This window comes from Hemicordylus capensis, chromosome 3 (assembly GCF_027244095.1).
Source record: "Hemicordylus capensis ecotype Gifberg chromosome 3, rHemCap1.1.pri, whole genome shotgun sequence".
Lineage (NCBI taxonomy): Eukaryota > Metazoa > Chordata > Lepidosauria > Squamata > Cordylidae > Hemicordylus > Hemicordylus capensis.
The window spans coordinates 130,511,725-130,537,845 of NC_069659.1; the positions used below are offsets into that span (position 1 = coordinate 130,511,725).

A 26,121-nucleotide genomic window follows, 5' to 3' on the forward strand; every position below is an offset into this window, starting at 1 on the left:
TGGGGAGGATTGTACCTCAATAGGGAGCACATTCCATAGTCCCGGGGCAGTAACCAAGAAGGCCCATCTCCTTGTGGCCACCAGATGAACTGGCGGCAACTGGAGACAGACCTCCATGGACGACCGAAATGGATGGTGGGGCTCATAATGTAGAGGACATTCTCTCAAATACCCAGGGCCTAAGCCATTTAGGGCTTTATAAGTTATAACTAGCACTTCGTATTTTGCCTGGAAACCTATAGGCAGCCAGTGTAACTCCATCAGCAGAGGTGTAACGTGGTCTCTCCAAGATGACCCAGAGACCAACCTGGCTGCCGCATTCTGAACTGACTGAAGTTTCTGGACTACGTACAAAGGCAGCCCCACATAGAGCGCTTTACAAAAGTCAAGTCTGGAGGTTACCAACAAATGTACCACTGTTTTGAGGTTGTTCATCTCAAGAAACGGGTACAGCTGGCATATCAGCCGAAGCTGATAGAAAGCACTGATAGAAAGCACCTGGCCATTGCCTCAACCTGAGAAACCAGGGAGAGGTGTGAATCCAGAAGTGCTCCCAGACTGCGAACCTGTTCCTTTTGGGAAAGTGTGACCCCATCTAGAACAGGAAAATCAAAATAGTCTCTGGAGTTCTGACCCTGCACAATACGTACCTCTGTCTTATCTGGATTCAGCTTCAGTTTATTCTCCCTCATCCAGCCCATTACTGCTTCCAAGCAGGCATTTAGGGAGGATATGCCAGCTCCTGATGAAGTTGACATGGAGAAGTAGATCTGGGTGTCATCAGCATACTGGTAACACCCAGCTCCAAATCCTCTGATGATCTCTGTCAGTGGTTTCATGTAGATGTTAAAAAGCATTGGAGAAAGTATGGAACCTTGAGGGACACCATACTTAAGCTCAGATTTTGAAGAGCAACAATCTCCAATCGACACCATCTGGAACCTGTCCGAGAGGTAGGAGTGGAACCACTGTAAAACAGTGCCTCCCACCCCCAACCCCCTCAGACGTTCCAGAAGGATACTATGGTTGATAGTATCGAAAGCTGCCAAGAGATCCAAAAGGACCAATAGAGTCACACTTCCTCTGCCAATTGCCAATTGGAGATCAGGCCAACCAAAGCAGTCTCCACCCCATAGCCCGCCCGAAAACCAGTTTGAAATGGGTCTAGATAATCAGTTTCCTCCAAGACCACCTGGAGCTGAGAGGCTGCCACCCTCTCAATTACCTTGCCCAGCCATGGGAGGTTGGAAACAGGCCTATAATTGCTCAACTCTGAGGGATCTAACACAGGCTTCTTTAGAAGAGGTCTAATGATTGCCTCTTTGAGACAAGGAGGCATCCTGCCTTCCCTCAGAGAGGCATTTATGATTTCCACCAGGCCTCCTACAACAGCCTCCCTGCTAGATAGAACAAGCCATGTCGGACAAGGGTCAAGAGAACAAGTGGCAGGCCTCACCGAGAACAAGTGGCAGGCCTCACCAAGCAGCTTGTCCACATCCGCAGGAGTCACAAACTGAAACTGATCCAGTTGAATCCCATAAGAGGAGTTGTCAGACACCTCCAGTTCAGACATCAAATTAATAGTGGAGTCTCCATCTAAGTCGGCCCAAATCCGAGAGATTTTATCTGTAAAAAATTCTTTAAACACATTGCAGCGTGTAACTGATGACTCCAAATTCTGGTTCAAGGGAGGGGGGGCAGATATTAGTCCCCTCACAACCCCGAACAACTCTGCTGGATGTGAACTTGCAGAGGCAATAAGGGCAGAAAAGAACCGCTTCTTTGCCGCACGTATCGCCTGAGCATAGATCTTTAAATGTGCTCCATGTCGTAATCTGTCAGATTCGAGTCAAGTCTTTCTCCACTGGTTCTCCAGTCGCCTACCTTGCCACTTCAGCCCCCGTAGACCTTCCGTATACCAAGGGGCCAGTTTTGAAGCAGAGGGGACGCTTAGGAGCAATCGTGTCTACTGCTCTGGTGAGCAAGTTGTTCCAATTCTCAACCAGGGTATCAACAGGATCACCGGCACAGCCAACATTAAATCCCTCCAAGGCTTCTTGGAATCCTACCAGATCCAATAATCTCTTTGGGCGGACCATTCTAATACATTCCATTTTAGTGAAAGTGATATCCATAAGATAGTCATTCCTAGTCACAAAACCTTCCCCAAGAAAATATGAGCAATCCAGACTCTCTCTGTTATTGCTTCTGTTTGCACAACTGTAAATCCCCAAATACAGCAACAGAAGCAGTTTATATGCTGAATAAAACCTAGTAGCCCTGGTGAGTAATTACTCAATGTGAAGTTTAGCTCATCATGTCAATCTTTAATGTAAGTTCAACAAATAAATACAAATTTAAATTGCTCAAAGTAGAGTATTTCTTAAAGCAAACAAAAACTTGCAATTGATCTTCAAAACAAAAGCGTTAAGTTTAAAGTTTTCTTGCAACTTGGCCTCAATTGTTGTTTAATATGTTGAGTAAATGTAAATTACACATAGTTCTGTAGGAATTAAAACTGCTCAAGGCTGTTTTCATCAAACTATTTTCTAGCAGTATTTTGCTATGTGACTATTTTAATTGTGTATTTTAATTTTAATTGTGTGACTTATGATATTAATCCAAATGATATGAAACTGGTGTTGTGAGTTTCTTTTTACATCAAATGTTACTTAATATTAGCAGCTTTGGATATTATTGTGTCCAGTTGTATGAATTCTCATACATGAGTTTCTTTTCAAACCCTACAAGAAGTGTTGCTAGTTGAGTGTGGAAAAATGTGCACTCAGGTAGCACTTCTTGAGTAATATAGAGAGACAATTTAAATTTGTGGACCTAGGTATAGACAATCCCACCTCCATTGAATTTGATGGCTGGCATTCAGATTAATGTTTTGTACACATGAGGGTGAGCAAATTTTGCCCATCTCCCCTTCCCTCTGCAACTCATTGTAGCACTTGAAAAATGTCTCTGAGTATCCTACAACCTTCAGGGACAAATTTTCAGGAAGCATAGTGGGCTGCAGAGGAAAAGGAAGATTGCTGCAAATTGCCACTCCTCCATTACATGTGTGCAGAATTATGTGACATCAGCCAGTGATATCACTCCCATTGATGAGGATGGTTCTGAATTACATTCATTAGCACAATTCACAGTTGCCTGAAAATCAGCCATACATATTATATTGTTTGAAAATTTAGGTTATTAAACATTTAGGTAGCCTTTTAAAGTTCAAGGAGTAATATATAGAGGCTCTCCACACTGCTTGTATGGAACTATGTGTAATTTACATTTACTCAAGTGTAGAGGCTCTCCACACTCCCCGCCAAACCATAAAAGACTCTGGGTGGCCAGATCGGCTGCCCACATGATTACCGGCTCTGTCATGAAGCTGGTAGCAGCAGTGGGGATCAGGGACCACCTGGCCCCCGGAAGTCCCAGCATGCCCCGCATAATATGAGCCCCTGGTGGCGCAGTGGTAAAACTGCCGCCCTGTAACCAGAAGGTTACAAGTTCGATCCTGACCAGGGGCTCAAGGTTGACTCAGCCTTCCATCCTTCCGAGGTCGGTAAAATGAGTACCCAGAATGTTGGGGGCAATATGCTAAATCATTGTAAACCGCTTAGAGAGCTCCGGCTATAGAGCGGTATATAAATGTAAGTGCTATTGCTATTGCTATTGCTATAAGTGTGTGGGGTAAGATGGGGAGACCCCTGTGCTGGGAGGCTTGTTGTAGCCTCCTGGTCAAGGGGTCTCCTTGTGAGTCACCACGGTGTGGAGCTGTGCTGTGGCAACTCACAATCAGGTAAATGGGGTTAGCATAGTTCTCGCTCCACTAACCTTGTTTAAGGGTGGGGGCACTTACAGAGGTTTGTGCCGGGAGCCGCATGGCTTCCCTTGGAACACACGGCCGCTGAAAAGTGGGCTGGGCTCCTTTAGCCTGCTTTCCAGTGGTTGTGAGAATAGGCTCATAATCTTTTTCTTGTTCACTCACATCAAGCCTTTGACATAGGTTCCCATTGTTCCCATTTCATAGGTATGAGTATGACTTTAAAGATGGCAAAATCTCCCACCACTGCCCAGCATCCCAGCACCCTTGCCCTACTGTGTGGCCTACCACTGCTGCTCAACATGCCTATACACATGTGGCCACCATTTTAGGCATCAGCACAGCAAGTTTTTGTCGTCTTCCCAAATGGCCACCATTCAGCTGGCTGATGCGTATGAGTGGTGGCCATTTGAGGGGTCAGCAAGGCAAAAAATTGCAATTTTTTGCCGTGCTGACCCCTCAAATGGCCACTGCTAAGGCAAAGAAGCCAGCTGAGTGGCAGGGGTTGGCTATGTGGCAGGGAAGGGGGCAGGCTGGGCATGTATGATTCTGGGTGGCATGAAATTTTGCCCTGTCCTGTCCATAGTGGCAGCTAGTTTACCAAGAAATCATTTTATGCTGCTAATTATTTGAAGAACTGGAAGTTGGGACAATAAACATCACAAATCTTTGATTTGTCTGATGCACTAAATTTGAAATACTTGCAAAATGAATTGTTTACATAATCAATATATAGGATTGGTATAACGTTTGCAGTCACCAGGTCTGTGCATTTTGAAAATTAGCTTGATTGTTCATCAGTTTAAGGTGGCATGATTTTTAGAAGGCATGATTTGGTGTTATTTGTATATGCTAAGTCACAGCTGCTGCTGTCATGTTGAAGAAATATAGTCTCCCCATAGTAAATAGTCCTGAGTACCTTGCCTGGAGAATTAGCTGGACACTGGCAGATGTTTGGTAAAAAGGAATTCTTCCCTGAAGCCACAGACCAGCTGCAAATATACTTTTCTGAAGTTATTCCAGTCCTTGGTTTTCTGTTTTCTTTTAACACTGCATGCTGTTATGTGAACCCTTCAGAGATCATTTGCACCCCTTCTCAATCACCTCAATTCATTTTCCATTTGGCTCTGCTGATACTATTCAATTCATTTTGACTCATTTAATGAAACTATTTATTTTAAACTTCATGACATGGTATGCTTACAGGCAGTAGTGGCCAGTAGGGGCAGCACAGGGGACTTTAAATGAGCTGCAGGTGTGGCCTTTCTCCTTTCTCCACTCCGGCCACTGCACTCTGCCTTGTCTCACCTACCATGCAGTTTAATAAAGAGACAGATTGGGGGTCAAATAGAATCACTTCCAATTTGACCTGAATCAATTTGGGTGATTCAACCGCCGTTTTACATGAAGCCGCTGGGCCATGTCATCCGTCAGTTTGGAGTAAGTTTTCATCAATATGCTGATGGTACTCAGCTTTATATCTCTACCCCTGGCCGAACAGGTGATGATTGCCGTTCATGTGCTGGCTCAATGCCTAGAGGCTGTCAGGACCTGGATGGGCCAAAACAAGCACAGGCTTAATCCCTCCAAAACCAAGTTGCTCTTGTTCAGTTTGTGATCTGGCCAATTGCCCTATGTGAGTTGATCTCTTGATGGGGTTGCACTTGCCTTGAGAGAGATGATTTGTGATCTGGGGGTCCTTCTGGACTCGTGGCTCCTGCTTGAACAGCAGGTGGACGCTGTGGCCTGGGGTGCCTTTGGCCAGCTTCGACTGGTTTGCCTGTCATGGCCGTTTCTTGACTGGCAGGCCCTGGCAACAGTAACTTCTCGCTTGGAGATTTGATAGTGTTGCACCTCTTTTATGGTCACTGCACTGGTTGTCTGTTTGCTTCCGGGTCCAATTTTAAAATGCTCGTTTTCACCTATAAAATCCTTATGGGTTTAGCACCTATATATCTCCGGGATCGCCTCTCTCAGCCAGTTGTATCCCGTCCTGTGAGGTCTTCTCAGTTGGCCCTCCTTAGTGTCCCAGGCCCTGGTGTAGTGCATGGGGCCTGGGCCCATAGGAGGGCCTTCTCTATGGCCACCACTCTTCTTTGGAACACCCTTCACCCCAGATTCATTCAGCCCTCTCCTTAGTGGCTTTTAAGGTCCTTCTCAAGACCTACCCATTTTTGCCAGCCTTTTGCCTTTTAATATATATTTTTTAAAAATATTGCTATTGTTCACCTAGAGACCTAGAGTCTTTGGAGGAGGTGGTATACAATAAGTTCCAAATAGATAGATAGATAGATAGATAGATAGGCCAACTTCTTTTGGAAAAATGGATCTCAAAATGGCACCTCTTTCCGGAGAGAGCTGGTCTACCTATTGGGATCAGTCAGTAGTCCAGCTGTAGGCTTCGACTTGTTACATCAGCTCACCTCAGAGGACAGGTCTAAAGAAACCAAACCATTGCATTCCCTTCCCCATTTTTGCCTCTCAGCTTGCCTTAGAGCAGTGTTCTTCATCCGCCCAGAGGCCAGTGGCAGCTCCCATCAACCTTAAGGGCAATTCCCTGACTAATTGTTTATTTGGCCTGTGAGAACCTTTGGGCAAAGCCCAATACTCAGCATAGCCCTCCTGGCACCATGAGGAGACAACCATTCTCACCATGCAGTTCTTCATTTGTGCAGTTCTTCAGTGCTGGGGCTCCTTTAAGGGAAACATAGTCCTTTTGAGTCCTTGCACTCTCTTGGAAGACATGCACAGGGTGCTGGGAAGTGCTTTCCTCCCAGAAGTGCTTTCCCAGTGCTTTCCTCCTGGAGCTCTTAAGAGAGGGCTCCATCTCTCTTAAGCGGTCTTCCCAGCACTGAAAGAAGTGTAGTACTCTGTGAAGGCCAGCACAGTGGGAATTGTCTCTTGCACTGAAGGGTTTTTTGTTTGTTTTGCCAAAGTGACCTCCACTTGAAAATCACTGCTTTACAGTAGTATCCAATGTAAACATTACAGCTCCTACAAGGAGATTGCCAAAATGCACTTCTCCATGTCTGTGTTCCATGCATGACCCCATTTGTCAGCAAAGTTTGTCTAGTGCCATGTTCTCCACGTGGACGGAGCAACTCTCCTGGCAGGAAGAGACACTCCAGGCATGCTGCAAATGCAGCACTGGATGGAATTTGCTTGTAAATGGGGCCATGCAGCCCTGTTTGCAAGTGAAATAATGCCCCTCATCTGATGCAGGGGTGTGGCTGGGGCGCAACACATGGCCCCCGAGGGGCGGCAGCCCGGGTTCTTCGAACCCATTTGCGCAATGGTGGCTCCACCCCTGCCACTCACATTGATGGTTCTGAACACAAAGTGATGATAGTATGGTTTGGTTAAATGAGACCATACTATTAATATGGCAGCAAGAAGACGAAGAAGAAGAAGAAGAAGAAGAAGAACAAGAAGAAGAAGAAGAAGAAGAATTAATAAGCATAATAATTAATTTCTGCCTTCCTTTGATTCATTGATAAAGGTGTTTGTTTTAAATGTTCCAAGAGAGTTAATGGGCCAGGTCCATCTTGTCGAGCATCCAGTTTCTCACAGTGGTGAACCAAATGCTTCACAAAAGCCCAGAAGCAGGGCAAGAAGGGAATAGCCTCCCAACATCATTGCCCCCAAAGCAACTGGCTTTCATGGGTACACTGCCTCAGAACCTTCTTAAGGTGCCCAAGCTAAGCTGGTGGTCACTGCCAAAAATTCCATACATCAGTTGAGCCTTGTGTGAAGTAGGACCTTTTCCTGTCTGTCATTAATCTGATGTGAATCAGCTTCATTGAGTGACTTCAGTTCTGGGAGAGGGTGAAAGGGTTATCTCTGTCTATTTTCTCCATACCATACATTGAACCTAACCCAGTTTGGGATGACCAGCCACGTGGGATGACCAGGCTGCGTGTGAGAACTGCCAGGATCATGCCCAATGCCAGTGAGACAGCACCTAGCCCCACTGTTTACCCTGACTGTTAACTGAGGTTAAGTGAGCAAGTGCTTATCCTGGGCTAACTGCATGTGTGTTTGCTGGGGCTATGCCCAGCAGACACAAAGACGGGTGCCTAGTGCTCCTGTCTCTTGGAATAATCCCCCAATGCAAGACATGTGTCACGCATTGCATTGTGGGATTCACGGAGGCCAGAAGAACAAGTTCCAGCTCTGGATCCCTCTGCCCTGCTCCGTGCTTCATGGAGCACAGCTCCTTATGTGGGAGTGTGGAGTGCGCTCCCACCACTAATCCATTGATTGTCTGCAGGGAAAGTAAGCTTTTTGTATCCTTCCCCGCCTCACCCCATTATTTTATACATTTCTCTCATTCCCCCCCAGTGGTACGAAAAAGCACCAAATGTTTTGCTTTTGTCTTTCCTTATATTGCTCTGACCTTGATCATTTTGTTCTGCTTTTCTTTGCCTTTTCCAACTCTACATTCTCTCTCTCTCTCTCTCTTTTTTATTTGGGGCAACCAAATTGTACATGGTATTTCAGATGCACAATACTGGGATGTGGCAGAATGAAATATTTTAAATAAATAATTAAAATAAATTCCCCATGCATTTGTCTGAATATTATTTGTGCAGGTGGAGGGGCTTTAATTTCAGTAAAGAAATATCTAGCCAATCAGTTGCTCAAGTCACTGAAGTTTGTTATTTATTGTTACTTATCTCTCATTTTCTTTTTTAAAATATTTTTTAGGTTTCAGGTAATGTCTTATTGCTGCTATAGTGTTCATTTTGTTTTGTTTCAGGATCACAACCACTGCAGCTTGCATGATGGACTTGAGAAGATATCCTTTAGATGAACAGAACTGTACACTGGAAATAGAAAGCTGTATGTACTGTCATGGATGTTGAGAATAAATCACCCCTTCTTTCTTCAGTTCAATTTATTACAGTCATAGACCAGTGAAAAGCGGAGACCTCTAGACATTTGATTCAAATTTGGCCGAAAAGATAATGCCCTTCTGATCTTTAACTCCTTCACCTGGAACCCAACATTAAAACAAGAACAAAAACAAACAAACAAACAAACAAAAAAACCTGAACCAGATGGTTATCCACTTTAGTTATCTAGTTATCTCTGCTCCTCAAACATAAGGATTAGTGAAGGAATTTGTAACTACATGACAGGAGTTAATTATATATTTGAGTTAGAGTAACGAAATTGCAGAAGGAGAAACAAACAAGTTTTATATGACAGCAAGTTTTCTTTTAAGAGGAAGACTGGAATGTTTTATAATGGCTTCCCTCATAAACACAAAGTAATCTTAGGGATATTTAACTAGGATTTTATTCAGAACAACTCCAGTTTCTTCTCCCCCCTCCCTTTTCTTTCTGACTCCACCCACCACCACCCCAATTCTCTACAGCAGGGTTGGGGAACCTTGGCCCTCCAGCTGTTTTTGAACTACAACTCCCATTGTGGAGTTGTAGTTCAAAAACAGCTGGAGGGCCAAGGTACCCCACCCTTGCTCTACAGAATCCCCACCGGGACAAACTTCTCAATGACAAAACATAAAAGATTATTAGATAGAATACAACAGAATGCTGATATATTTCTCCAAATTATGATTTCTGTATAGTCATGAGAAATCTTAGAACAAAATAGCATAGACCCAAATGCAAGGTTAAGTTGCTTTTAGCATTGTGCCTGACTCTTCTTTTGCAGTTTGTACATACTAAATGCTCCTTGGAATTACTTTTTATATAATGCCCTTTGTAATCAATTATATTTTATGTTCTAGCTTTCTCTATGTTTTGTTTTCTGCATAGTCTGTACTAGAATCTATATAAGTAAACTAATATTTCTATAGAAGCTTTTTTCTCTTGAGTTCTTACCTTGTGAACATGAATTTACATACTGGTGTGTTCTCTAAATTTGGGGCCTTGCACACCTTACAACAGGCCTGCTCAACTTAGGCCTCCTGCCCCCAGCTGTTTTTGAATTACAACTCCCATAATCCCCAGCCACAGTGGCCAATAGCAAAGGATTATGGGAGTTGTAGGCCAACATCTGCAGGAGGGCCAAAGTTGAGCAGCTCTGCCTTAGAGTTTCCTGTTATAGCTTGAGGCTAACCCAAATACTGAGATGTGAAAAGCCATCTAATTGAAGGCAATCTGTGACACTACACATACAGATGTTTGTTGGACTAATTTCAATCATGTGCAGTATTTTTTCTACAAAACAATAATCTTAACTATATCATTATGTTATTTATAATTTGACTCTTTTCCTTCCTTGTTCCTAACCCCAACTGTGTCCTGAAACCACAGGGGGTAGGATAATCTAGGTCAGGGGTTCTCAACCTTGCATCCACAGATGTTGGACTACAGCTCGCATCATCCCCTGCCTACATTGCTGAAGGCTGTGGGTGATGTAGTCCAGTAATGTCTGGGAACTCAAGGTTTAGAACCCCTGATCTAGGAAAAAAGTATGAGTTTCTTAATAGTACATCTATTTGGCATGATTCAAAGATAAGCACTTTCAGCTCCCATTGATTTAAAGGGGAAAGTTAAGTGTGTGCATAAATCTTTCCCATTGAAATCAGTGGGATTGGAGTGCTTTACATTAGCTTTATCTGGATCAAGCCAATTGTATTCTCCTCCAATTTTTTCATTTGTTTTGGGATGCTAATGTTTAAATATGGAAAAAAATAAGCAAGTTTCTGTTGTATGGGTTGTAATCTGTTGTGAAAAAATATGAAACAGAAAGGCATTTAAAAATGAAATGTGAGTCTGATTAGGCAAGAGCAATGACTAGATGCTTATCTACAACACAAGAGAACTAGTGTTCATATTTTAATCAGATTCACTTTGAAGAAAGCAAGCACTGAGATTCAATTTGCCTTCAATGTGCTTTATTATGGATGAGTGATCTTGCTATATTATGGATGAGTGATCAGGCCCCCCTGGGCTGTCACATAGACCTACTTATGATTAGAAATTCAGTTCCACATAACAAGTAGAATCTCTCTCTTCAATTGAGTTGTTTTCTGTAATTGGAGTGTTCATAGCATTTAAAATGGTGTTTCAAGAGCCACCACTCTTTCTACTGCAATGTGGTGAGTACAGGGAATTTCTACATAGATAAAATATCAATGCACACCAATAAACTCTTTTGTGTAAATTACACTTGGCCTGCTCCCACTCCTGATAAAGTTAATGGTAGTTTTGCTATGGATTTCAATGAAATACATAGGCCATCTGTCTCAAATTTGTATGACAGCATTGCTACAAACTCCTTAAGATTTTCCCATTACTTTTTAAAAATTAGGGGTTTTAGGGTTTTAGTTTTGCATTCAGGGGATTGGATATGCTATTTCAGTGCATCTAGGCTCTTCAGTTACATTTATGTCAAGATGATTCACCCTTTCTGCACTTGTCTCAGCATTGTCCACATTATTGAAGAATCACATTATGCAGACTAGATAACTATTAGGGCTGTGTAATCGTATTCGTCTGATAGGAATATCAGACTGATATGCTCACTATCTGACATTATCCAAAAGATTACCAGTACAGCAGGGAGCACCAGTGGTCAGAATTCCAACTAAAATCCCTGCTGTCCTATTCAATCGTCAATCTATTATGGTCCCAGACCAGCACAGTGCTGTACTATTGGAAATCCTACTGCAGATAGAAAACTCAGAACAAAACCAGCCTTAAAATTCAGGCTGTGCTCCTGAAATCAAGGGCGGGGGCAACAGTAACCCCCAGGAAGCACCCACTGGCCCAGTGGATGCTTCCTCAGAGCTTACCTTGGCTGCCCACCCCCGATTTAGGGGGTGCAGTGCTTAAAAACCAGGTCGGGAGCCGATTTGGAAGGACTTTCTAAGCCGGCTTCCAATAAGGATTATTGATAAAATATTGGGTCAATGCCAACCCAATACCAAAGATGTTGGGGAGGCCTGATACTTTTTTGCATATTCTTATTGGATCAGCATTGGATCAGCAATGCTGATCTTATTGGACCAGCATTGATCCAATAATGCTAATTGGACTAATAGCTATGCAGACAAGATGGCTTTCGTCTTGTTTTCAGTAGAGATTGTTCTGGGGTACGGGGAAGGACCTGTCATTTTAAAGACAATTTCTTGTGCTCTTGATTATGCTGCAGTGCTGAACCAAAATAGGAATATGCAGAACTGGTTCGACCAGGCTGATTTTAACAGTTTCATTGCGAACTGCTTCGAGCTGGTTTGTTGAACCGACCAGGCCAGCCGATTGATTCAACTGAACCAATTCACATACCTGCAGTTTGGTCCGAATTTGATTTAAATTCAGACCAAACCGCCAAACGGTCTGTGGACACCCCTAAACCAAAAGCACAGAAAATTGAGGTATAGATGTTCCATAGCTCTGCTATTCTAAGTAGAAATTTCTTGATAGAAGGGGTCATCTTCAGTCCATATCTGGGGCTGTGCTAGATGTTCGCTTGCAAACACTTTCGCTGCAAAAGTAGCTCCTTCAACTCCTCCCCCCAAGTGTCTCTTAAACTCTTCCTTGCTCACTTCATTCATCCTTGTTTGTGGGCTTTTCACTGCTTTATCAACAGCTGTCCCATTTTAAAAGAGTCTTCACCCTGATTATGCAATCCTAGCCAATCAGCATTATGACATTTAGGGATGTGCACAGAACCGGTATGGCCGGTTCGACCACCAAACCAGTTTGAGGATTGGTTTGGGGCAATGCTTGTAAAGTGGAATCTGTGGAGGGTGATTCTTGCTTGTAAAGGGAATTCTCGGGGGGGGGGGACACTTACTTTTCTGGCAGTTGAGGGACAGTGGCGATGGGATGGTGGCAGGGGCTCCTCTAACCCCCCTGCCATCCCAACATAGCAGCCTGGCTGGCGGTTGTGGCCCAGTTTGGGCCTCCAGTAACTGCAGAGCGTGCAGGGCCTTCACGCATTCACAGAAGCCCTGCACACACTGCAGTTACTGGAGGCCCAAAATGGCCACAGCCACCAGCCCAGAAGTAAGTTCTCTCTCTCTCTCTCTCTCTCTCTCTCTCTCTCTCTCTCTCTCTCTCTCTCTCTCACACACACACACACACACACACACACACACACACACACACACACACTCTCTCTCTCTCTCTCTCTCTCTCTCTCTTTTTAGGAATCCACCTATGCTTTTGTGTTCCCCTTTACAAACATTGCCCCAAACCAGTTCAGACTGGTTCTGTACAAACTGGGGCTGGTCCGGTCTGAACTTGGACCACTTTCCCTTTTGGGGGGATAGTCTGGTTTTCACTCAGACCAGTTGAGCCACACACCACTAATGACATTATGCTACCACAGGTTTGGCTATATGATAACATCACAAAGCCAATTCAGTTAGGGCAATGTTTATTTATTTTGAATTGCTGCAAAGGAATCTAAATGTTCATGAAAAGAACTTCTCCTTTTGACTCCTTTTGACTATCTATACTCTTTATTGTTTAAAGTTTAATTTTTTGAAAAACAAAGCACTTAAAGCCACAACAAAATATACAAAACATAAAATTACATTTATTCAAATAGTAATTTAGTAAAACATTTAAGACCAATAAAATGGAGTAAAATGTAACCAGAAAAAGACCAAGACAAAAAATTGATTTATGTGTGTGTGTGTGTGTGTGTGTATTTATTTATATTTATATTTATATTTGAATATTTATATTTTTTTAAAATTTCATTTCATTTCTATACCATCCTTCCAAAAATGGCTCAGGGTTGTTTACACAGAGAAATAATACATAAATAAGATGGATACCTGTCCCCCAAAGGCTCACAATCTAAAAAGAAACATGAAATAGACACCAGCAACAGTCACTGGAGGTACTGTACTGGGGGTGGATAGGGCCAGTTATTCTCCCCCTGCTAAATAAAAGAGAATCACCACGTTAAAAGGTGCTTCTTTGCCAAGTTAGCAAACAGGTGCCTCTTTGCCAAGTTAGCCTCTAAAAGGTGCCTCTTTGCCAAGTTAGCAAAGTTATTTATTATTCAATAAATAATTTGCACATGTACCCTGAGATCTGAAGATTGCTTGTGATAAAAATAAGACAGTTCAAACCCAAAATACAAATAGAACATTAGGTATGGTAATGTTAGACTTGCCAGATGCATTTCAACTAGGGATGTGCAGAATATTCTGCACAAAATGGGCCATTTCAAGCTTGAATCAAAACATGCTCTAAATAAAGGGCCTGTTTCAAGCTCAGAGTAAAATTACCGCATTTTAATTTTTTTTAAAAAAATTGAGAACCATTTGAGAGCATTTTGAGTGCCATTTTGGAGGCCTGTTTTATCTTGGTTATTATTTTTCTGGCACTGGCTTCTGATTGGCTTGTGATCTCCTTGCTTCTTGGTTAGCTTGTTATCATACAAATCAAGTGTTGCCATGGTCAACTCTTCCTCCATTGTCTAGGGGAAGAGAGGAGGGAGGAAGAAATATAAAAGGAGGGAATTTCAAAATGTATGCAAAGTCGGGGTGTGCAATTCGGGTTTTTGGGTGATTCGGCTCGGACCCGAGCCGAATCACCCCCGTTCTGTTTTGTGCCTGAATCTGGATCACCCTAATCACCCTTGATTCGGTTCGGATTCGGATTTAATCCGAATCCGAATCGATTCGGGGGGTAAAAAGGGGCCCAGGGGCAAAATTTTGGGGTGGGGTGGTAGTGCCTAATGGGTAGAGTCTACCACCTCAATTTCAGGGGGATTGGGCAAAGTCCTGATTTTTTGTGAATTTTAAAAGTTTTAGTGACTTAGACACCCCACTTCTTTTGCCCAAATCCCATTCTATGCCCCCGAACTGCCCCAAAGTCACTAAAACTTTAAAAATTCACCAAAAATCAACCATGAACCGAATCACCCGAATTTTTCGGGTCCGAAATTCGGGTGATTCGGCTCGTGCCCGAAAAATATCGGGGGACATCGGGGGTGATTCGGTTCAGCCCCGAATCACCCGAAATTGTTCATTTCGGGCACAGATCATTCTGTGCCCGAAATTTTTTGCACATCCCTAATGCAAAGGGACTGGGAGAGAGGGAAAGTGCTTGTAATGTGCCTCTCTTATAGGAGAGGCACATCAGGAGGAGAGGAGGAAGGAATCAAGGAAGTTTTGATTTGCTGGTTTTCTTTTCTCAACACTGAATATAATATGCTGTGCTACTGGTTTAGCAAAACTATCTGGTTTTGTTGGGTCGCAGATTGACAAAGGCAGAACTTGGGTGCCTGCCTGCCTGCCTTTTAGTTGTACTTTGATTTGTTTGTGAGATAGTGTTGTGGTGTGAAGTGGATAGTGGCACGCCTCCCCCTCCCTCCCTCTCTCATATTTTTTGGTGATTGTACCATCTTGGTGATGAGTGCCATATCTGGCCTTGAGAATAACTTGGGCTTCACTCAGTGCTCTGGTCTGTTCTGTAACCTGCATTGCAAGGTGTACTCGGTCAAAATGTGACTGAAATTGTTCTAGTTGAGCTTATATCTATGCTTGCTGCTAAGTAAGAGTGCTGCTGTGGCAGCTGTTGCAAAGAGTCATAATTGTGTGTGAAAGCAACTTGTGCCCGTGATTCTACTGCAGTACAGTAACATCACAGCTGGCAGTGGATTCTGGGTCAGTGATTCTTTTGGGGGCACTTTTGGACTGTGTTTGAAATGTGTGTTCTGTGTTGGGAGGGACAGATTCCCTTTTCCTGTGTGCTTCTGCTGTGTTTTTCAAGGCAGGGTTGCAAAATGCATTGCAAATTGCAATGCAAAACTTGTGTGCACTCTGTGAGTTCAGCTTGTTTTGGTCATTGGGCAAACAGAGAATTGTGACATTAATACATACACAAAGGCTACAACAAACATTACCTACAAGTTCTCTCCACTAGGGTAACTGCTTTCCTTCATGTCTCTGAATCAACTAATGAGTGAGTTGCCTTATATCCTCTAAGCAAGGAAACCAGTACAGCTAAAAATAGTAGCTCATTAACTCCCAACCAACTATTATGGATTTAAGTGAGAAGGTGCACTTGATGCTTCATATAGCCCACTCCTGTGGCAACCTAACTGGTTCCTACCAAACTTAACCATATCTAATCAAATATTAGGACTAATCGTAAAACCATTGCTATAGGGAAGAAACAATAACAAATAAGAACATATAGATAAATATATTTATACAAACTTTTTCAAAAATGTAAGAAATGCAGAAAATAAAAGCTGACACACACAACGTCTTGGAAACTATAGATCACCTAAAATACCTATAAACTAATTATCATCCTTTTTAAGGCCCCAAGGGCCTATAGTGCTCCAGTTATAGATCCAAAAAAGTTCCCTACATTGCAATGTATTGTACCTTCCATTTTTTGATGGCCTCAGACTCTCAATACACCAGAACTCAACCTGATTTTCACTATACCCATGTTCTTGGAAGCAGTACAACAAGAACAACTTTTGTGCTCATTAATACTACTAGTGTAGTTGAGGGGGGCAGGGGGCACAGGGGCCCACCTGGGACTTCTCCAGCTACAGGGATGCCCTCAGAATGGGCCCAAGCTCTCTCTGGCATCCTCCTCCTGCGATGCTCCATTCTCTCCACCACCACCTAGGCTCCTGCCATTGCTTTATTTTTGCAGAGGTGCTGATTTATTTTTGCTGATTTGTGCTGCCACAAACATGCTAAAGCTAAGCCTTCTTTTTCCTTAGCCGGCAGCAGCCCCTCCTCCCTGTCCCTGCAGAACAGTCCTTGCGCATTACAGAGACAGCATTATTAAAGACTTTAAAAGAGTCCCTCAGTCTTCTTTTTAAATAGGGATCTCCGATAAGATTATTGGATAAATGTCCCTGAAAAAAGCTGATAGCTGAAATTCATTGGACACATTATCATGACATCAGTATATAAGTTTGCCTACAATTCCCAGCATCCTAAAACTTGGGGGCCTTTCACATGATCAGATAGGTGGGTGGGGGAAAGGTAGGGTTAAGCCTACTTGCCCTGCAGACTATCCTGGACTGGCCGCAGCCGCTGTGCACACAAGCACTTTGGCAGCAAACAGTGTGGTGTCTGAGAGGCTGGGAGAATCCCACAATGCACCATGTGATGAGCACCGTGCATTGGGGGATTCCCCCAGGGGACAGGTGCTCTATGCTCCTGGTTGCAAGCAACACACGCTGACACACAATCCTGGAGTGCTCGCTCCATTAAACCTGGACAAAACCTGGGCTTGGAGGTTTGGTGCTGCAGCAGTGCTTGGATCCATGTGGATTCTAGCAGTTCTCACAGTCAGTCAAGCCCAGGCTTGGCTGCCTAAGCTGGGACTTGGCTGCTTGTGAGAACAGCCTGATCGTCTTTCCTATTGCTTTTCATTGGATGCTGCTCCTTTTGCTGTCCCCCCCCCCCCCGTTTTCAATTTTGCTACAGCAAAAAAATGTGTTTGTGTGTTTCTTTCTGATTTTGAGTTGCCATGTGGTGACTGATTGTGGGGTTGTTGCTAAATTGTGTGCTGGCTTCAATCTGGTCTGTGGTGTTTTTCTTCTGTCTTTGTCTTGTTTAAAAAATATTTATATACTGTTTTTCAGCAACAACAATAAAGTTACATAGTAGCAAAACATTTAAGAATATAATTCACAGCTCTCAGAATAGCTCACAATTGGTGGGAGAGGGGAAAGTAGAGAATCCTAGATTAAGGATTTTGATAGTAGCTTGTATATAGAGTTGATAAAAGCATGTTTGTGTTTTTAAATGCCGTGGTGATGTGTATCACTTGTACCAGGTATGCTAGGTGCTGGTATATCATGTGTAAATTCCGTAGTTGACTTTATCCCACAGGTTAGAGTTCAAGAGACTAACAGTATATATTCCCATGCATCTTTACTCAGAAATATGCCCCATTATATTTCATGAAGCTTACTCCAAGCAAATGTGTGTAAGATTCTTGATGGAGCATTTTAACGCCAAGATCAATGATAGGATAAGCTTAGACCAAAGTTCTTGCTCCTTGGTCATTGTTTTGCTGACATATATTTCTCTTCTACTTCTCTAGTCATCTCTGGTAGTCACAAGAAAGGGCAGGATCTAAATATAACATTTTTAAAGTTATAAACACTTTAGTTGTAAATCATTAACATTCAAGCAGTAGACTGATTTACTTCAAACGGAGCACAGAGAGCCCTTTCACATGATCGCGTGAGAGGGCTTGAGGAAGGGTGGCAGGGAAGGCAACATAAGATCACCTTCCCCAGAGATTACCTGGGTGGGGGATGTGGGACAGTGTTCCTTCTAACAGAAAATCCCAGATGTTCTTCAACTCCCAGCATCCTCAGCCAAAGCCCACTGCAGCTAGGGGTTCTGGGAATTGTAGTCAACAACATCTGGGATTCCCTCTTACAGGAGACACTGGTCTGGGCATGCTGACCACATTCCCAGACGTTCCAGGGCTGCCATGGGCAGCGCAGAGATGTGGGGGTCGGGTCATCCCGTCCCCCAGAAATCCCACAATGCACTGCGTGAACTCCCCAGCAATGGGTGGGCACCTGTCAGTGCTTCAGTGCTGGCTGAAAGCAGCCAGCACTGACAAATGATCAGGTAAATGGGATTTAGGGAGCACTCACTCCCTTAACCTTATTTAAGAGCCTGACTTCTTAGCCAGGTTTGCCACTGAGGCACCAAAGGAAGCCAGTTGGCTCCCATCGGTTCCCACAGCCAGCCAAACCTGAGTTTAGCTGCCCTAGCCTGGTTTTGGCTGCTTGTGAGAACAGTCTCAGAGTCTTGTTCTCATGTGTGAGATATTTGTAATAGTAGTAGTAATTCTGTAAGGCTGTTCTCATGAACAGCTTTCATGTGGAACTCTGCTGTGGGGATCTGCAGGGATCCCAAGGCTTCCACCCAGCCTAACCCCACTTCCTAGTACAGCTCTTAGCCAAGTTTAAAGGAGTGAGAGCTCCCTTAACCCGGCTGCCAGGATCGTGTGTCTCCTCAAACTGTACACAGCCCAAGCAGAAACTCTTGCCTGTAACCTTGATAAGGCTGTTTCCAGTCAGTGTAGAGAATACAGAGCTAGATGAACCAGGGGCCTGATTTGGTATAAGACAGATTCCTATGTTTCTCTGACTGAGACCGGTGAGTTAATTGTGGCAGGCACATTGCTTCTTGCTTCTGTATTTCTGAGGTAGGGCAAATTAATGTTGGGAGTGTGGGGGCAGGCAGATATGAGCTGGATTGGCAGGAAAGACCCCAAAGCAAGTCCTGCAGCCTAACTATATAACTTGCAATATTAAAACAACTATGGAGTGGCATGGCAGAAAGCTTTGAAATTGCACACGAAGAGTGGATTCTCTGGTGTTACTGCATTTTCTGCCATGGGAAACAAACGTTGATGGCTGAAACAATTCTCCATATTCAACATATACAATGCTACCCAAATGAAATGTTATTCCACTATATCAATTTTGAAAGCTTTCTGCCCAGCAATTCTGGAATTAGATTTCTGTTCTTTAGCCGTAAATAAACTAGACTGACTGACCATAACAAAGCCAAGCTCACACGTTAGAACCTCCGGGATTGGGCCCTATCTCGGCAGTGCCTTGGCGGCAAACCTGCCAAGCTAGCCACCCTCCTAAGCGGGGTTAAGAGAGCAAGCCCTCTCTTAACCCATTTTTGTCATTGTCTGCCAGCCCCAGCTGCTTGCAGCCAGGCCTGGTAGGCTCTGGGGCTCCCGAATGGCTTCAGGTGTGTGTGTGGGGGGGGGATCCCTATAATGCACTGTGCACTCAGAAGGTGCATTATGGAAGTTCTGGGGGGGGCAGGGTGATGCCTCCTGGCACCCCAATATCCATGCTGCCTTAGGAGGCAGCTACACGTCTGGGAGTGTGATCTCTGCACCCAGACTCTCAACAAAGATAGTCTACAGGGAGGCAAGCTTCCTCCCCGCTGACCCTGTAGCCCTTTCTCACTAATCATGACAAAGGGCTCAGTCTCTTTGATCCAGAAGGTTAAGAAAAGTTTCTAATTTACAGCAACTTGAACAGGTGTTGCATCTAGTCTATGTAGAGTGCCTAGAGATGCATATATCAGGCACTATATATAAATATGAGAAATAAATAAATCTGTCACAGGGAGCCCCTGAGGGAAACTGGCCCCTGATTCTTTTATCATCCAGGGTGCCCATCCCCCCATCCTTTCAGGCAGCTGCAGACTAGAATGTCCCTCAAATTTTGACTCATTTTGTCCGCAGACTGAGGAGCCTGATGGCAGCCTGGAATCCCCTGTAGTAAATGCCATTGTTTTTGAATAATCTCTTTAATATATCCAGAATGGGTATCAAGTGTCAAAGGTACAATTATCCTTTTGTTTCACTGACTTACAGTCTGGGGCTTCAGGAACTCCACCCTATTGATGCTTCTGTTTGATTATCCTATTAGGATACCCTCTCTCGCAACTATCTTCAACAATTTCACCTGTGGTACAAATGCCCTTAATGTGTTGCAGTTCCTCTTCAGTCTTCGCTTCTGGGAGTATGGGAGATTTTTCTTAAAATGGTGGGGGTGGTAACTATCATACAAAAGGAGGGAGTTCACATCTGTCTTTTCCCTGTATACTGCAGTACTCAGTTTACCTTCTGATATGGAAACTTCCACATATGAGTAGTTGGGTTTTTTTTAATCATCATATGCAAAGCTAAATTTCTTATGTAAATAATTTTTAAAAAATGACTCAAATTCTGCAAGATCCTGCAATGAGCCTTTCTATACCATGAAAATATCACCAAGATATCTTTTGTATTCTATAATGTTATTTCAATAGAAATTACCTTCATAGTAATAGCAAAGATAACTCGAACCAGTCCATGTATAGATTGGCTAACTCAGGGGCAAACTGGCACCCCATAACTGTACAAGAGATCTGCCAACAGTACATGTTCATAAACTGAAAAACATTTTTCTTCAAAGCAATATCTGTCAGAGAGCAAATGAAACTGATGGGAGGCTCTGAAGGATTCTCCCTTTTGTCCAAAACTTCCTCCATTGGCCTCCACTTGTGTAATATTAGTATGCAGTGCCACCACATCCATTGTGGCCAATAAAACAGGTGTAGAGTCGAGGGTGATGCTCTCCACAAAATTCAAAAAATTGGTCATATCCTTTAGGTAGGATAACCATAACTGGCCAGAATAAATGCATTCAAAAAGAAGTCAACATATGAAGATAAATGTTCCAGTATAGATCCACACTCAGAAACCATTGGGTTGCTAGGCACTGAAATTATGGATTTTGGGAAGAATATAAAATTGGGGTATCCTCTCCTCAGATTATAACAAAGAAATCATAAGTCAATTTAGGAATGTAGCCAGTCCCTAGTGCTTCATCCAAGACATTGGTATGCAGAACCAGTTTGAATCGAACCAGTTCCAACACAAACCAAACCAGCACCTTATCAGCGCTGTCAACTCAACCAGATCACCCCCTTGCCCCCTCCCTCACCCAGCCGGTGAGCAAAGCTCTGGTTGGCTGACAACATGAGACATGTCCTCTCCTCCCCAGGGGAGCCCAGCCAGCCAGCCAGCATTTTAATGAAATGCTGACTGGGGAGGGATTGGAGAGGGTCTGAATGGACCCTCTCCCGAGCAGTGGCCCCACACCCAGTGTATGATGTCAGATACAAGGGGGCAGGCCCACCAGCCCGGCAGAGCTTCTCTTCCGCAGTCAATAGTTCATGGAATCACTGAATGGGAGCTCCTTACTCTGCCTCAGAGAAAGCAGAGAAAGGAGCTCCATTCCACAAACTTCTGACTGGGGAATGGAAGCTCTGCTGGGGCTTATGGGACCCTCCCCCTTGCATCTGATGTCAAGGAGCTCCCAGCGGGGGGGGGAGCTGCCTCAGGTCTTTGTCCTCTGGCTGTAGCCAAGTGCCCTACGCCCCTGAGTACAGACTTTATAATGCAAGGTATTACCCAGTTGGTGAGAAGCCCTCCAAAATGTAATCTTTCCTTTCCCTGATAACCACAGCCCCGCCTTATCTGCTGACAATGTCCAGCTTCTGCTTAATTATGTCCGGCCTCTGCGTAAGGTCCTCCAATGCTTGTCTCTCTTCCCTTGAAAAGTTATACCATATTGGCATCCTACTATTCTCCACTCTCTGTACATCCTGCACCATCACATCCTGAAATATATTAATATACGGGTTGTAAGGGTGCTCCATGACTTGAACTGCTGGTAATACCAATTAGGGCTGTACAATGTTGGGTTGGGAATGGCCTGACATGGGCCATTTCAGAAATCAGGATTCCTGACCCTGACATTTTGAAAGGCCTAAGGGAGCCCAAGGTTAGATCAGGTTGAACCCAATTCTGATATTTGAGATTGTGCACAATTCTGTTAGCAATATCATCAAACTCTTGGCTAGTGTCTAAAATCAAGATACTAGTGTATGTGTGTATGATGGCTCTTGGCTCACCCAGAGTAGACCCTGTTTTGTTCATAATCCTTAGGATCCCTCTGAAATTTACTTCTGTTCTTTAAGTTTGTCCAATTGCTCCTGCAGATCCTTATGCAATTTTTCAACCTTCTCTAGAAACCTTCTATCACCTAGCTATTTTAATAACTCCTGTTTTTGTCTTTTATACTTACTCCCAGACATAACTCATTTAACACCTTATTAGAATTACAACAGATGTTCAGAAACAAGTAATATTAAATGAGTGCATACGTTTATTTTTTCCTGCTTTGGAAGCTAGCCTAGCCATATTCAAGCTACCAAATTAGTTGATTATTTTTTGCCCAATGATCGGGTCAGATAGATTTTATTTGCATTAGCCACCAATGCAAATAAAATCTACACTGAAACATTTGAAATAATCTTCTGTTGTTTTTATGTATTATGTTCTATATTCATATGGATGATGGATGAAACAAATAATATCATGACTCACATTTTGAGATTCAAGATACTGAAATATTGTAACTTTCTTGATAGATGGCTACACAACAGATGACATTGAATTTTACTGGAGAGGTGGGAATAACGCCGTTTCTGGAGTAGAGAAGATTGAGCTTCCTCAGTTTTCTATTGTGGAACACAAGCTTGTGTCCAGGAATGTTGTCTTTGCCACAGGCAAGTTCTTCTCATATTTTGAATGTTCAGCATAATTAACTCTCTTGTTCATTTTTATTTTTGCCTGGTTATGCAAAATTGGGTTGCCAAGCCATCTTTTAAAAAAAGAAAGGGCACTTTGGTGTTCCAATGGGTGAAATAAAGGATAATACGGCATCATTTTAAGATGCTCTGGAATAAGGGATATAAAGAATAGTATCCAAGATTATTGTGAGGCTTGGGGAAAGGGGGTTGGGCCTGGTGCATGCATGAAGGCCAGGTACATGCATGAATTAGGAGTATTTTAGCAAGGTAAAGATTAAAAGTCATAGAAGAAGAGGAGGATGGGGTGACTGGATTTTTTAATGGATGAATTTGAACGTATGAAGCTGCCTTATGAATCGTCAATTTAGTCCAGCACTATATATTCTGACTGGCAACACTTTTCCACAGTCTCAAGTTGAAGGATCTCTTCCAGGCCAGCTATCTGTGATCATTTTAACTAGAGATGCCAGGGACTGAACCTGTGAAGTTCTTCATCAAATACATATGCCGTACTACAGGACTATGGGTCCTCACCAAACTACTTGGAGATGCTCTAGATAGTAAATACTCAGTTTGGGTGTTGATGAAACTGAGGATGATACGGAATTGTAAATGAGAACAGCAGCACTACTTGAATATCACAAAGTGATCATATTGGTTCAATAGGAAGCAGTAAATGACCCAAGTAATCAGCCAGAATTCTCCCAATTAAAAGATTTCAGGAGTACTCCCTGTACAGTTCATACAGTCACGGTAATTAGTGAACAAGGTAACAGGGAGTGGCTATTGATATCAAGAAAAATGTTTTAAGGTAATATTTGAGAAAACCTAATTGATTGATAGCTGTAAATTATCTTTATCCCTTTTCTTCACAACATTTCAAAAGGTTGATTACTAGTTTTTGTTCACAAAAAAGTTAGATTTATTGAAATCTACATTAACTGTAGTCCTAATACAGTATGTAATATTTCATTCTACAGATGTCATAGCAGTCTATCAGATGTGTTTTTGTTTATATAGAAGGTGAAAGTATTCTGTCAGTAATGTCTTCAATATTTAGACTGCAAAAAATCAAACTAAGAATTATTTATTTTCCTCTCTTTCTGATAGGTGCCTATCCAAGACTGTCACTGAGCTTTAAATTGAAAAGGAATATTGGATATTTTATTCTTCAGACTTACATGCCATCAATACTGATTACTATTTTATCATGGGTGTCATTCTGGATAAATTATGATGCATCAGCAGCAAGAGTTGCCCTTGGTATGGAATTACGGATGGGTGGGATATTGACATGTCATATCAAATATAGAGCTTTCAAGATGTTAATCTTCCAAAATTACTAATACCAACTGTAGCAGATTGTGGGTATGGAAAATTTCCTTTTCTTCTGACTCACCCAGTTAATGCTTAACTCTCTGACCAGTCTGAGTCAGCTCTGCAGCACGAAGGAAGACACTAGCGCTGAGTCATCCCTTTCCTTTGCTTGAGAAGCAGACTGGCTGGCTTAAAAATCATTAACTTTCCAAAACGCAGAAAAAAACCGTTTTGTCAGGGTAAATCTTGCTGCCACCAAATCTCGCCTTTAAACCAGGCTGTTTGACGGGAATTGGAGTGATTAAAAATCCCCATCTCCCAACTCTTTCCCTTTGGTACTGGGCAAGAATGAAGAAAAAGGAAAAACCTTTCTCTTCTGTGCGTCTGCTTACACATGGAGCTAATTGTTAATTTGGCCGAGCTCTCCTTGAGATGTGTTTTTCACCAGATAAGTCTCCCAGATCACAGCCCCCCCACCACACACACACAGAGACACACACTGCTGGGTTAATATCCACCCTTGGAGGCTTGTAAACGGTAAAGAACAAAGGGGAAAATACTTATATTCAATTACTACAGACTAGCTCCATCTGAGGCTTTTGGCTTTTTAGAAACAAAAATACTTAATTGGTTACAAGAATACTTCAAAAACAGTGGCACACTTTAAAATTTAGTTACTTAGTTGCAAATAACAGATATTTAGGAAATGCAAAGCACATATACTAAAGAAACAGAAATTCTAATGCAAATTCTTATTAAAACATTTTCTCCTGCCCTCAGCTTCTGAAGCCACTAGCCTTGGCTTCCTGTTCCCTTGAACTCACCAAGCTCCTGATGAGAATCAAACCTTCAGCAGATCTCTCACCCTGAGAGATTATTCTGCAGCTCTGCCATAAGGCATCCAATCTCATGCTAGTTCCCACTTTCTGCCATGACTTCCATTCTTGTTCCCAGAATTCCCCGCAACAGCTCTCTAGATCCCACCCATCTGGTGTACTGATTGTTTGAGCCCTGGAGTTCAACAGCCTGTCCGTCAAGACAGGGATTCACTTTCTGTTAACTCTTTAGAGGTAGAGGGAGACTGGTCACTACACCAACATCCTGCCATCTTTTATTGCATAGCATTGCACTCACCTCTCAATGGTGTATCAGTTCCATGGAATCTCAAATATGTGTTCCCTGATTTGGTTTTCTCTGCTGTCCATGCAGTTATGTGGTGGGAGGGATACTGGGTTTAGAGAAACGTTTCCATGAGTTCCATCCCCACTCCAATTATTATCTTTTTGTTAGGGTGGGAATGAAAAGACTTCCTCCCCCTCCTCCCCAGTTGTTTGTTGTGGCATCTCACATTTTGCTCTGGATTCCTTGTCTGTGGTGAAGATCAGTTGCCAATATCCTGACTAATGCGGCATGTGTGCTTCAAACAACAATGCAACGTTAGGTCTCACACTTTCAAAGCACAAATACACTTGTGCAAGAATGTCAGCTCTCTCCATGGTCCAGAACTGCTTTGTTACAGCAGAAACACATTGCGGACCCTCAGGGGCATGTTTATATCATAGCAGAGTGCTTCTGGAGCATGGGGAGAGCTCCAAAATAGTTACAAGATTGCCCACGCTTCATAAGTGTGGGAACTAGCATGGGCCCTAGTGCTGGTGGGACACCTCTGTGCTGAAAGCCCATTAATTTCAATGGAATGTAAAAGTGCTGAGTCTTCTCTGAACTGGCTCACCATCCAGTTCTCTTCTCCAATGTGCAAAATGTAAATACCTAGATACATTAGTGGTTATTCCTAGCTTTCAAGGAACCATTTCCATCTCCATTTGTCCACCACAGAACACCTATATGTTGTAGCAGGTTCTTA

At 43.1% G+C, this 26,121-nt stretch overlaps 1 protein-coding gene across 2 annotated transcripts in view; it reads left to right on the top strand.

Moving 5' to 3' along the window:
- The window catches only part of GABRB3 (gamma-aminobutyric acid type A receptor subunit beta3), a 188,366-nt gene that overhangs the window by 146,143 nt on the left and 16,102 nt on the right, over window positions 1-26,121 (top strand). For both annotated transcript variants that reach the window (XM_053311429.1, XM_053311428.1), the window contains exons 5-7: window positions 8,589-8,671; window positions 22,779-22,916; window positions 24,051-24,203. In XM_053311429.1, coding sequence (XP_053167404.1) covers window positions 8,589-8,671; window positions 22,779-22,916; window positions 24,051-24,203 — 374 coding nt within the window. The remainder of the gene's footprint in view (window positions 1-8,588; window positions 8,672-22,778; window positions 22,917-24,050; window positions 24,204-26,121) is intronic.